Source organism: Mandrillus leucophaeus, unplaced genomic scaffold (genome assembly GCF_000951045.1).
Source record: "Mandrillus leucophaeus isolate KB7577 unplaced genomic scaffold, Mleu.le_1.0 Scaffold458, whole genome shotgun sequence".
Lineage (NCBI taxonomy): Eukaryota > Metazoa > Chordata > Mammalia > Primates > Cercopithecidae > Mandrillus > Mandrillus leucophaeus.
Window position 1 is genome coordinate 148,907 of NW_012104898.1, and position 13,664 is coordinate 162,570.

Genomic DNA, 13,664 nt, shown 5'->3' on the forward strand with positions numbered 1-13,664 from the left:
ATTCTTTAAAAAGATCTATCAACACCACATATGAGTACATAATTTTATATCAGATTTTAAAGGCTGTGATCTAATATGAAGTGAAAATCACCTAAATTACTTAATACTCAATTCTGAGTATAAATACATTTGTCTATGGGGTTCTGTGTCAAATGCTGTAAGAGAGTGCCCAAATTAGAAGAACCCTACAGCAACACCTTTTGTAAAAGTCAGAAACACTTTCAAGTCTGCTTATAGTAAATTCAGATTGCTCCTGAATTTCAGGCTTGGCTCTGTTTCAATTTTGACATCTCAGGAATGGTAACAATGACAAGTAAGAGGAAGGCAGACATTGAGCAATTCTGCTTTAGTCTCTTTCTTTCAGAGAGTTTGCATTTTTCAGCCATATGCAGAACTAACAAGTTCCCTAAAATAATGATATTCCTTTACTGACTTTTTCCTTATGTCCCAGGACTTAAGAGACTAATGAAGGTTAAGATAAATGCCTTCCCAGCAAAATCTGACAATTGTCTAGGTTGTAGATCTGAGAGAGGGGGGTCAGTGGGGAGAACAGCATCACAATATTGTCATGAATGTATCATAGACCCTTCCAGATGTTTTCGTAAGTGTGAAACTCATTATTTCAAAATTCCTGCAGATTATGAAACCTGGAGACCTCTCTAAATTCAAAAATTAGAGATTTTCCACAATACTTGTATATTTTTTAAATATTCCATGGTATTCTTTTTATTTCCAGATGCGGTATATAAAACTGACAGCTTACAGTAAGAAATATTTCTTATGATAAAATATTTCCTATGCACTTTATTGCTTTTAGTTTTGAATTATTTCAAGATGTGTTAGAAAATGAACAAAATAAAAGATCTTCAGTATATGTAAGATTAAATGAAGTAAGTTGCTTAAGTCAGTGGTTTCCATATCAATGATGTGACTACAAGTTAAAAGTGCCAAAGTCCTAAGTGTCTCTTCCTGAGAAATTTCCCATTCAGGGCTCAAGAGCACAACACTTTTATTAGCGTTTCTCTGGGGAATCAGTTGGCATTCCTCGGTCTCTGCAAACTGGACAGCAGGTTCCTTTTACCAATTCAGGACTGGGACAGGGAGCCGGCGGACAAATCTCCACCACACAGGTGACCTGGCCACTCTGAAAGGCAACATGCACATATCACCTCTATGTTTTTTATAGTCAAAGTACTTAAAAGACAAATAAATATTTCTTATAATACATAATCTAATAAGCTGACTGTCTCAATACAATAAAAATTGTTCATAGTATAAGCTCATTTTTGCATGATTTCTATTCAATCTTTCTTTCCACATATTTGCAGCGCGAAGAGCAAGGCTGCCCTATAAAATGTTACCTACTGTATCGTACCATATGGTAGGATTAGCTGAGGAAGTTCATACATTTCTAGATGGCTGGAAAGAATCAGCTCTGTTCAAAAAGCAAACTAAATAACAAATATAGAGCATGATTTTGTTTTGGTGGACACCATGACAACACTTTTTTATTTTTCCATAGAATTGGGTAGTTTACCAAGTGCCCACAGTGTTTGTAGTGAGCCTGACTGGAGAATAATGAGATGAACTCAAGTCCCAGGCTGGCTCAGTTTACTTGTTGACATAAACTTCCTTAGCCTCAGCTCCTTTGTCCATCAGTGAACATGGAAAAAGCTCGTTGTCTCTGGCAAGTGCTCATAAGACTGTGGCTATACTTTTTTATCAATAAGCAAAAACCTCAAAATTTCACACCAGTACCTTGATCTGAAAAATATACCTAGAATCTATTGACATAAAGTTTTTTTTTTTCTCCTTTTGAATTTTTCAATTATGCTTCAAGTGGCTGGCTAGGAGAAGTGAAATGGGGGGAGCTGGAGGGGAAAACTTCTCGCAGCACAAACCTCACAGACGCAGTGAGTGCAGTCTTCTTTCATCCAGCGCTCCTCAGCCTTCCTTGGAACTCCTTTAACATCTGTACACCCTGCCTGCCTCAGGCGTGCCTCCAGCTTGTTTATCTGAAAGAGGAGGCAAAGGAAAGAAGAGTGGGAATTGAAGCGGATAGGAACAAAGCCAATCAATAACGTGGTTTGATGAAATGCTCTATTCTGTAAGCACACACCTAGAAGGCAAATAAACTTCAAAGTCTACATGATTTTTCTTAATATTTTCCCCCAGAACTTAATGAGCTTGATTCATCCAGTATCCAAACTAATAAACAGTTCTGTAGGTGTTAAAAAATATTGAACATGGACCTAGAGTCTGAAAGAGTTAATTTCTAAAGGAAGGGGAATTAAAATCAAATGAATAAAATTACATATTTGGAAAATCTTCTCAATAAGCATAAATGTAAATTCAACTAATAAGTATTTTTATTATTTGTCACCCAAGTTGTTATAAAATAATATGCATTTAACAAATATTTATTAAGTTTCAAAGATGAAAGCAAGCAAACCAGGGTCTCTCTGGCTTTACAATTTGGTAGAAAGGCCAATAAATCACGGCTATAAGCCATTAGATAATGAAGGTCTTTAGGAATTCCAAGGAGAGCAGAAGGGAAGTTGATATGGTTGGGCTTTATGTCCTCACCCAATCTCATGTTGAATTGTAATTCCAAATGTTGGGGGAGGGACCTGGTGGGAGGTGATTGGATCTTGGGGGTGGACTTCCCTTATGCTCTTCTCATGATAGTGAGTTCTCATGAGATCTGATGGTTTAATAGTGTTTGGCAGTTCCTCCCCCATTTGCTGTCTCTCTCCTGCTGCCATGTGAAGAAGGTGCTTGCTTCCCCTTTCCCTTCCACCATGATTGTAAGCTTCCTGAGGCCTCCCAGTCATGCTTCCTGTGGAACTGTAAGTCGATTAAACCTACTGTCTTCATAAATTGCCCAGTGTCAGGTAGTTCTTTATAGCAGTGTCAGAATGAACTAATACAGAAGCCACACTCAGTTCTGCCTCAGGCAATGAGGGGAGACCTGATTTTATGGACTGAACTGTGTTCCCCCAAAATTCATAAGTTGAAGCCCTAATCCCCCATGTGACTATATTTGGGCATAGGGCCTCTAAGGATGTAATGAAGATTAAATGAGGTCATGGGAGTGGGGCTCCAACCCAATAGCACTGGTGTCCTTGTAAAAAGAGGAAGAGACTCCAGGTGTGCTCACACAGCAAAGGCCATGTGAGGACACAGGGAGAAGGTGGCCATCAGCAAGGCAAAGAATAAGGACTTGGAAGAAACCATCCGTGATGACACTTTGATCATGGACTTTCAGCCTCCAGAACTGTGAAAAAATAAACTGTTTAAGTTACCCATTCTCTTGTATTCTGTTATTGTGCTGAGCAGACTAATATATGTTATATGGAGAAAAGCATTTGAGCTGTAAAAGATGACCATGTCTTTCAGGAGAACAAGCAGGGAAAAGGCATTTCAGGCAAATGGAAAAAATATATATATGTTAAAGCATGGGCACCACAAATAGATCAGTATTTCAGAAATGTACATTTTTCTCCCCTCCTTCATTGGGGACATCCACAGAGAACATGTTAGTGGGAACTGAGGTGGGATGAGTGGGTAGCAAAGAAAATTAGGACCTTAAAAGTCACATAAATTAATTAAGCGCAGTCTCCAGGCAATGGGAAATAACATCACAATGATCATTCCAGTGGCAACATGAAGGATCATTGGTGAGAAACTAGCAACGAGACCAATATGGGCTCCACTGAGGAAGGAGGCAGTGAGACTAAAAGAGCCATGTAGCAGGTAGAGGACATTGGCTAGATGTGGGTTTAAGAAGAAGAGAAGAACCCAAAAAAGAAAGCAAAAAGTCTTGATATGAAAGAATTTTGATTCTATAAATTCTTTTCACCACTTGTGCACTGAAGTAGGACAGGAGGGTTGGCTCTTGGAAGATAATTTAGCATGAGTGCCTACACTTGGGCAGTGGCATCCCCCCATTCATTACTCAACAGATATATTCAGTACCTGATATGTACCAGTTAATACACTAATAAACTAGCAGGACTTGATCCTTGACTTTAGTTGAGTTGCGAGAATGGAGAGGATAAGACAAATATTACAATGCAGGCTTGAATGGCAAGGCTTCACAATAACCAGATGTGAACCAAATAATCAATTGCTCGAGTGGGGTCATGGGTTTGAAGTATGAAAATCACAAGAAATCTCTGAAGATATTAATGAATATGTCCTAGCAGACTAGGACACATAGAAAACTTTTATTTCCAAAAACACTGGGAAAATGCATATCTATTCTAAACTTTAGGCACTTAGGACAGTAAAACTCTTTCAAACTTAAATAAAATGACAAATTAATAAATTATTTAAGGGAAATAGTTTTTTTTTTTGGTTTTGTTTTGTTTTTTCAGAGAGTCTCACTCTGTCATCCAGGCTGGAGTGCCGTGGCATCATCATGGCTCACTGTATCCTCAACCTCCTGGGCTCAAGTGATCATCCCTCCTCAGCCTCCCAGGTAGCTGGAACCACTGGTGTATGCCACCACATCCAGCTAATTTTTTGTTTTGTAAAGACAGTGTCTTGCTATGTTACCCAGGCTGATCCTGAACTCCTGGACTCAAGCAATCCTTCTGTCTTGGCTTCCCAAAGTGCTGAGATTACAGGCTTAAACCACCACACCCTGCTCTAAGAAGGGAAATAAATAGGTTTTGTGTTGTTGTGTTGTTGTTGTTTTTGTTTTTGAGACGGAGTCTAGTTGTGTCACCCAGACTGGAGTGCAGTGGTGAGATCTCGGCTCACCGCAAGCTCCGCCTCCTGGGTTCATGCCAATTCTCCTGCCTCAGCCTCCCAAATAGCTGGGACTACAGGTACCTGCCACCACGCCTGGCTAATTTTTTGTGGTTTTAGTAGAGACAGGATTTCACCATCTTAGCCAGAATGGTCTTGATCTCTTGACCTTGTGATCTGCCCACCTTAGCCTCCCAGAGTGCTGGGATTACAGGCATGAGCCACTGCGCCTGGTCAGGAAATAAATACTTTAAGAATCTTGTATGTACCAGGACAGAGTGCGGTGGCTCACACCTGTAATTCCAGCACTTTGGGAGGCCAATGAGGATGGATCACTTGAGGTCAGAAGTTCAAGACGGTCAGCATGGTGAAACCCCGTCTCTACTAAATATACAAAAAATTAGCTGGGCGTAGTTGGGGGCACCTGTAATCTCAGCTACTTGGGAGACTGAGGCAGGATAATCACTTGAACCCAGGGGGCAGAAGTTGCAGTGAGCCGAGATCATGAAATTGCACTCTGGCCTGGGCGGCAAGAGCCAAAACTTCATCTCAAAAAATAAAAATAAAAATAAAAAATTTAAAAATGATCTTGTATGGACCGTAAGTATAAGAAATACAGTGTGTGGGAGTTTTGTTCCAGGCTTTACTACAAAGCCTTGATAATGAAAGGATGTAACTGTCCTTTTCCTATCACCCCATGTATTCATTGTTAGTATACAGAAATGCCATTAATTTTTTATATGTTTATCTTGAGTTTATGTTGTATCATCTAACCTTGTTCAACTCATTTATTCATTTTAGGAGTATTTTTGTAGATTCCTTGAGATTTTCTATGTGGGTAGCTGTATCACCTGAAAATAGTTTAATTTCTTCCTTTTCAATCTATAGGTCTTTTCCTTTTCTTGACTTATTGCACTGGCAAGGACTTCCAGCATTAGGCTGGATAAGAGTGGTGAGAATGGATATCCTTGCCTTGTTTGCAATGCCTTGCAATTTTATGGGGAAAGCATTCAAACATTCACCATTCAGCATGTAAATGGCAGGGTGATGTTTCCCTTTTGCTGCTTTCAAAATGTTTTCCTTTTTGATTTTAAAACTGTGACTATGATGTGTCTTGATGTGCATTTCTTTGGAATTGTCCTGACTTTCTCTCTTCTTTCTATCCAAGACTTGAATAACACAAATGTTGGATGTTTTATTAAAATCCCACAGGCTTCTTAGGCTCTGTTCATCTTGTTTTTGTCTATGCTGTCTCTGTTGTTGAGAATGTATAATTGCTAGTCTCCTATCTTCTAGTTCACTGATTCTTTCCCCTCTGATCTATATTCTGTTTTGAGTCCATCTATTAATCTTTTTTATTTCTGTTATTATAGTTTTCAGTTCTAAAATCTCCATCTGGTTTCTCTTTTGGCCTTGTATTATTTTGATGAGATTTTTCATCCATTTTTCATTTGTTTACAGTGTGTTTGAAATTGCTCATTGAAGCACTTTTTATGACTGCTTTATTTATTTATTTGTTTGTTTATTTATTTTGAGACAGAGTCTCACTCTGTCGCCCATGCTGGAGTGCAATGGCGTGATCTTGGCTCACTGCAGCCTCCTGCCTCAGCCACCTGAGTACCTGGGATTACAGGCATGCGCCACCACACCCGGCTAATTTTTGTATTTTTAGTAGAGACAGGGTTTCAGCATGTTGGTCAGGCTGGTCTCAAACTCCTGACCATGCGATCCACCCACCTCAGCCTCCCAAAGTGCTGGGATTACAGGTGTGAGCCACTGCGCCCAGCCTATGACTGCTTTAAAATCTTTTTCAGATAACTGCAATACCTCTATCACTTCAGTGTTGATTGCCTTTTTTCATTCCATTTGGGATCTTCCTAGTTCTTGGTATGGTGAATAATTTCCTATTGAAACCTGGAGGCTTTGGATCTTACTGAAGCCTTCTATTTCAGGTATTTTCCTCTGAAACTGCTGTGGCGTGGGAAGAGGGGTCCCACATCATTACTGCCATCATTACTGCCAGAAGTCCAGGTTCCCTCCCTGGCCTCTGTTGACACACAAAGGGGTTCTTTTCATTACTTTTGGGAGGAATTGGGGTTCTGGCTCCCTGTCAGGCCACCTCATAACCCTCCTGGATGGGAGGTGTAGTATTCTGTGAATCCTCCCCACACGGCCTCCATGCATCTCAGGATGGAGAAGGGCAGGGCAGCCTTATCACCCCCTGAAAAATGGAGAGCACTGGAGCCTCCCCTAGGCCTTCTCTGCAACCACCCCAGTGAAGAGGGAGGGGAGCTTCAATCTCGCTGAGTGAGGGCGCAAGCCCAGGCTCCCCTTGTGACCTCAAGTTTTTGAGTGCAACCATCTGGCAGGACGATTCCCTAGTTTCCTACTTGGCTTTCCCGGACAGCAGTCTCAAGGGGTCCTTAGGTGCCTCAGTATAGCCTGGGAAGAGTGAAAGCCACCGCCTCACTTGGGCTTTGCTGGTCTTGCTGGAGGTGGGGGCCACAGTTTCTTCTGTGCTGTTTGGCTGGGGAAGAATGCTTATTGTCTAAAAGTTACCTGTATTGCTAGGCCTCCACTGTTTTGGCCTGTTGTCTAGAGGGACTCAGGTTTTGCTGGGCCTTTTTCTGTGTCTGTTGATATGCTCAGGTTGCTGGCTTCTTCAGCTTCAAGCCTGAGCTACATGAGGAAAAAGTGCCCAGGAAAGAGCATCACATTGCTCCTGGAGTCCAAGGTCCCTGATCAGTCTGCTTTCTTGCTCTTCACCATTCTGAGTCATCTAATGTTTGTTTTAAACGTGATATCCAGGGGTTGTAGCTGTCTATACTATAATCAAGAGGCATCTGGGTGCAGTGGCTCATGCCTGTAGTCCCAGCACTTTGGGAGGCTGAAGCAGGTGGGTCACTTGAGGTAAGGATTTCAAGACCAGCCTGGCCAACATGGTGAAACCCCGTCTCTGCTAAAAATACAAAAGTTAGCCAAGCGTGGTGGTGAGCGCCTGTAATCCAAGCTACTCGGGAGACTGAAGCACGAGAATTGCTTGAACCTGGGAAGCAGAGGTTGCAGTGGGCTGAGATCGCACCACTGCACTCTAGCCTGGGTGAGAGTGAGACTCAGTCTCAGAAAAAAAGTAAAAATAAAAGAAAAATAAGCAGGAGACAAAAATATATCTACTCCGCCTTCCCAGAAACAGAATTCTCATTAGACACTATTTCATATAACATTTTTACTTAATTTATAAAAACTATTGCAGTTGTAGATTTCCTAAGGATATGTAATCAAAAGTGTAGCCTCCTCAGCCTCACTGCATTCCCCAAAAGGCAGCTGCTGTGTCAAAGTATATAATACTGACAATGATTGCATCATTGTTGCCCTGCATTCTAGAAGCATCCTTATCTGCATGATTCCTGCTTGGGGTTGAGCTGCATCACTCCCCAAATTCAAATCTTGAGGATCTAACCCTCTGTACCTCAGAATGTGACGTTTTTTGGAAATAGGAGTATTGCAGATGTAATTAGTTATAATAAAGTCATGTTAGAGTAGAGTGAGCCCCTACTTCAATGTGACTGATGCTCTCATAAACAAAGGAAATCTGAACACAGATTGGCACACAGGGATAATCCCATGTGAACATAAAGACAGAGATCTACAAGCCAAAAAACATCATATTCTGAGGTACTGTCTAGTGAGACTTCTATTGCCTATCTCCTTCTGCAACAGGAAGGTGTACTCCAGATAAAGATGCTCCTTCCTCTAGGTTGGAGGTCTGACAAACTGTGGAGGATAGACACAGCTGAATCCCAAAGAGCATGCAACATGAGTGAGAAACAATCCTCCTTGTTGCCGTAAACTGAGATTTGGGTTGTTACTGGAGTGTAACTTAGCAAAACCTGTCTAATTCATGGCTTAATCTAGACCATGCTGCTGTATAAAATGCAAGTGAAAGAAAAAAACTCTTACCATAACAACAAGAATTACCAAGTTATTTTCTTCAGTGATGGCCCTGATACAATGATGTAAGTGTCTTTTCACTGGGAGCTGTACAGAAATAGTTATGGGAAATTTAGAAGGGGTTTCTTATTAACCAGTTCATGTTTCTGAAAACCTTTTGTATGCAAAATTAAAAGGGGTAATGGAAAATACTGCAGAATTGTAACTACATAAACTTGAACTATAAAGTCAAGGGCACTCCAAGATTCAATGTTGTAAAGTTCAATACTTTTGCTCGGTGTACTTAAGATGCATCTCCAGATGTTTTATGCAAGAGCATAGCCCATAAACCTGAAGAGCCAAGCTCCTACAAGATACCAGGACTTTTAAATGGGCAAAGAAACCTCTCTGTGTTGAGAAATATGAGTAAAACATAAAGCAACTCCAGTGTTAGTTCCAGCATGTAGTAAGCTTGTAAATCATCACTCCCATCTTCACGACAAGAAAAATTGGACACACTGAAAATCAATAAATTTCTTAAAGAGCTAAGGTTGCAGGGCAAACCACTAAGGTGAAATCTGAAGAGACAGGAGGATAACAAGAGAGGCAGCAATCAAGATCTACTTACCTGGAACAGACTGACTGAACATTGAGCCATACTGGTGGGAACACCCTGATGGTTAGTTTTATAAGTCAGCTTGGAGAGTGCTTTTGGATGAGATTAACATTTAAACTTGTGAATTCTGGGTAGACCTCATCATCGAATCTGCAAACATGTCGTATACCAACGCCTGAGCCCTATCTATCACTCTCATTGCCACTTCCCTAACAAGCGCCTACAGTGCTCAAACTAGTCTCCTCATCCTAACAGGACAACCTCGCTTCCCAACCTTAGTCAACATTAATGAAAACACCCCCACCCTATTAAACCCATTCAAAAGCCTCACAATCAACAGCCTACTCGCAGGATTCCTCATTACTAACAGCATCTCTCCCACCTTACCTCCCCAACTAACAATATCATCTCACTTAAAACTCTCGGCCCTGTACGTAACCGCTCTAGGCCTCCTGGTAGCCTTGGACCTTACTCTTATAGCCAATAAGCTTAAAATGGATATCTCATCATACATATTTAAATTCTCTAACATACTAGGATATTTTCCCATTACAATTCATCGCACAGCTCCCTACCAAAACCTACTTATAAGTCAAAACCTAGCTTCCCTTTTACTAGACTCAATCTGACTAGAAAAATCTATACCTAAAACAATCTCACATACCCACATTATCACATCCATCCTCACAACCACTCAAAAGGGTATAATCAAATTTCATTTTCTCTCTTTCCTTATCCCTCTCACCCTAGTCTTATTTCTAATAACGTAACCTATTACCCTGAGCAATCTCAATCACACTATATACACCAACAAACAATGTTCAACCAATAACTACCACAAATCAATGCCCATAGTCATACAAAGCACCCGCACCAATAGAATCCTCCCGAATTAACCCTGGCCCTTCTCCCTCAAAAATCACTCAACTCCCTATATTGTTAAAATTAACCACCACCACTAACCCATCAAAATCTAAAACCTATAAAACCAACCCTACTTCCATCGCTAATCCTACTAAAAGACTCCCCAGAACCTCAAATCCTGAGCCCCATGCCTCAGGATACTCTTCAATAGCCATTGCCGTAATATAACCAACAACAACCATTATGCCTCCCAAATAAATTAAAAATATCATTAAATCCATATAAGCTCCCCCATAATTTAAAATAATAACACAACCAACCACACCACTAACAATCAATGCTAAACCCCTATAAATAGGAGAAGGCTTGGAAGAAAACCCCACAAATCCCATAACCAACAGTACACTTAATAAGAATAAAATATGTGTCATTGCTTCCACACGGGCTCTAACCATGACTAATGATATGAAAAACCATCGTTATATTTCAACTACAAAAACACCAATGACCCCAACATGCAAACCCAACCCACTCATAAAAATAATCAACCACTCCCTCATTGACTTACCCACCTCATCTAATATCTCCATATGATGAAACTTTGGCTCACTCCTTGCAACCTGTCTAACCCTACAAATCATCACAGGCTTATTCCTAGCAATACACTACTCACCAGATATTTTCTCCGCCTTCTCCTCAGTCGCACACATCACTCGAGATGTAAACTATGGCTGAACCCTTTGCTATCTCCACGCTGACCGTGCCTCTATGTTCTTTATCTGCCTCTTTCTACATATTGGCCGAGGCCTATATTACAGCTCATTCCTCCTTCTTGAAACCTGAAATATCGGCATTATACTTCTACTTATAACTATAGCAACAGCCTTCATAGGCCATGTACTCCCATGAGGCCAAATATCATTCTGGAGTGCCACAGTAATCACAAATCTTCTATCAGCCATCCCATATATCAGAACTAACCTTGTTCAATGAGTCTGAGGCGGATATTCAATTGACAATCCCACCCTCACATGGTTCTTCACCCTTCACTTCATCCTACCCTTTATTATTACAGCCCTTACAATTCTACATCTACTATTTCTACACGAAACAGGATCAAACAACCCCTCCAGAATTTCCTCTCACTCCAACAAAATTATCTTTCACCCCTATTATACAATCAAAGATATCCTAGGCTTAATCCTTCTCCTTCTCGCCCTAATAATACTAGTATTATTTTCACCCGACCTTTTAAGTGACCCAGACAACTATACTCCAGCTAACCCCCTAAACACCCCCTGGCACGTTAAACCAGAATGATACTTCCTATTCGCATACGCAATTCTATGATGTATCCCTAATAAATTAGGAGGAGTGCTAGCACTCCTCCTATCAATCCTCATTTTAGCACTTATCCCCATACTCCATAAATCCAAACAACAAAGTAAAATATTCCGCCCACTTAGCCAATTCCTATACTGACTCCTAATTATAATTCTACTAACTCTCACTTGAATCAGAGGCCAACCAGTAAACCAACCCTTCATCATTATTGGGCAAGTAGCATCCATAATATACTTTATCACAATCCTAACCTTAATACCACTTGCCTCCTTAACCGAAAACAATCTACTCAAATGAACCTGCCCTGGTAGTATAAGTTAATACACTGGTCTTGTAAACCGGAAATGGAAACTTCTCCCCAGGACAACTCAGAAAGAAAGCACTCAACTTCACCACCAACACCCAAAACTGGCATTCTAATTTAAACTACTTTCTGTATTCTATGGGGTGCAAGCTTCAAATGCAACTTAAGTACTAATTTATTTTATCAGACCCCCATGTAAATCGTGCATTACTGCTAGCCAACATGAATATTATATAGTACTATAAATGCTTGACTGTACATAGCACATGCTCTTACATATTTGCTAACTATCCTTGAAAACATGCTTACAAGCAAGAACTCTAATGATTTAGCCAACCGTAGAACATAACACTAACATTAAAAGATCAAGCATCTTCCCAAGAGTATCAACTAACACGACTGTTCATTTACCATATATAGCACATTAAATCGTTCATTGGGCATAGCACATTTTAGTCAAATAAATCCTCGTCACCACAGATACCCCTCTCAGTTAGGGGTCCCTTGTTTACCATCCTCCGTGAAATCAATATCCCGCACAAGAGTGCTACTCTCCTCGCTCCAGGCCCATAACAGGTGGGGGTAGCTATAGTGAACTGTGTCCGGCAACTGGTTCTTACTTCAGGGCCATAGAAATCAAGATCACCCACACGTTCCTCTTAAATAAGATATCTTGATGGTTCACGGGTCTATCACCCTATTAACCAGTCACGGGAGCTCTCCATGCATTTTGTATTTTTTATCTCGGGTGTGCACGTGACCCCATCGCAGAAAGCTGGCCCCCCTACACCGTATGTCGCAGGATCTGTCTTTGATTCCTAGTACATACCATTGTTGATCGCACCTACGTTCAATATCCCAGTCCCACATAAATACCATAAGGTGTTATTTAATTCATGCTTGTAGGATATAACAATAGTCAACTATACGGCACATCCTTCTTTACACTATAAAATCACAAAAATTTTTTACTAAACCCCTCTCCCCCACCTCTGACTTTTTCCCTAAAAATATACTTTTGCCAAACCCCCAAAACAAAAGCCTTAATCCACTTAGCCAGAGCCTATGTTTTCATCTTTTAGCTGTGCATAACTTTAACTGCTACCCCTCAACTAACACAACCTTTATCTCATCCCACTACTCTCAACCTTAATCTCTTCTTTATTCTATCCCACCTATATACTTATCCACTTCCAGACCCACACCCTTATTATCACAACCCCAAAGATAGCACTTCACAACCACATACTCCTCCAAAAATCTAACAAAACCCCGTTTATGTAGCTTAATTTACCTAAAGCAAGACACTGAAAATGCCTAGACGGGTTTATATACTCCATAAACAGACAGGTTTGGTCCTAACCTTTCTATTAACTCTTAGCAAGATTATGCATGCAAGCATCCCCGTCCCAGTGAAAACACCCTCTAAATCACCACAGTCAAAAGGAGTAAGTATCAATCACGCACAACGCAGCTCAGAACACTTTGCTCAGCCACATCCCCACGGGAGACAGCAGTGACAAACCTTTAGCAATAAACAAAAGTTTAACTAAGCTATGCTACATTCAGGGTTGGTTAATTTTGTGCCAGCCACCGCGGCCATACCCAGGCTAATAGAGACTGGCGTAAAGAGTGTTTTAGATCTATTCTAATAAAGCTAAACTCCATCTAAATTGTAAAAAACCCTAGCTGATGTAAAATAAACTACGAAAGTGGCTTTAAAATTTCTGAACACACAATAGCTAAGGCTCAAACTCTGATTAGATATCCCACTATGCTTAGCCTTAAACCTCAATAGTTAAAACAACAAAACTACTCGCCAGAATACTACAAGCAACAGCTTAAAACTCA

At 40.6% G+C, this 13,664-nt stretch overlaps 1 protein-coding gene across 1 annotated transcript in view; it reads right to left on the reverse strand.

Moving 5' to 3' along the window:
• Positions 1 to 699: 699 nt before the first annotated feature.
• PXDNL (peroxidasin-like) overlaps positions 700 to 13,664 on the reverse strand; it is a 560,917-nt gene continuing 547,952 nt past the window's right edge. Inside the window, exons 22-23 of the mRNA XM_011994460.1 lie at positions 1,902 to 2,015; positions 700 to 1,144 (exon numbers count right to left, since the gene is read on the reverse strand). Of these exons, the coding sequence (XP_011849850.1) occupies positions 1,013 to 1,144; positions 1,902 to 2,015 (246 nt within the window). The 3' untranslated portion in view covers positions 700 to 1,012. The remainder of the gene's footprint in view (positions 1,145 to 1,901; positions 2,016 to 13,664) is intronic.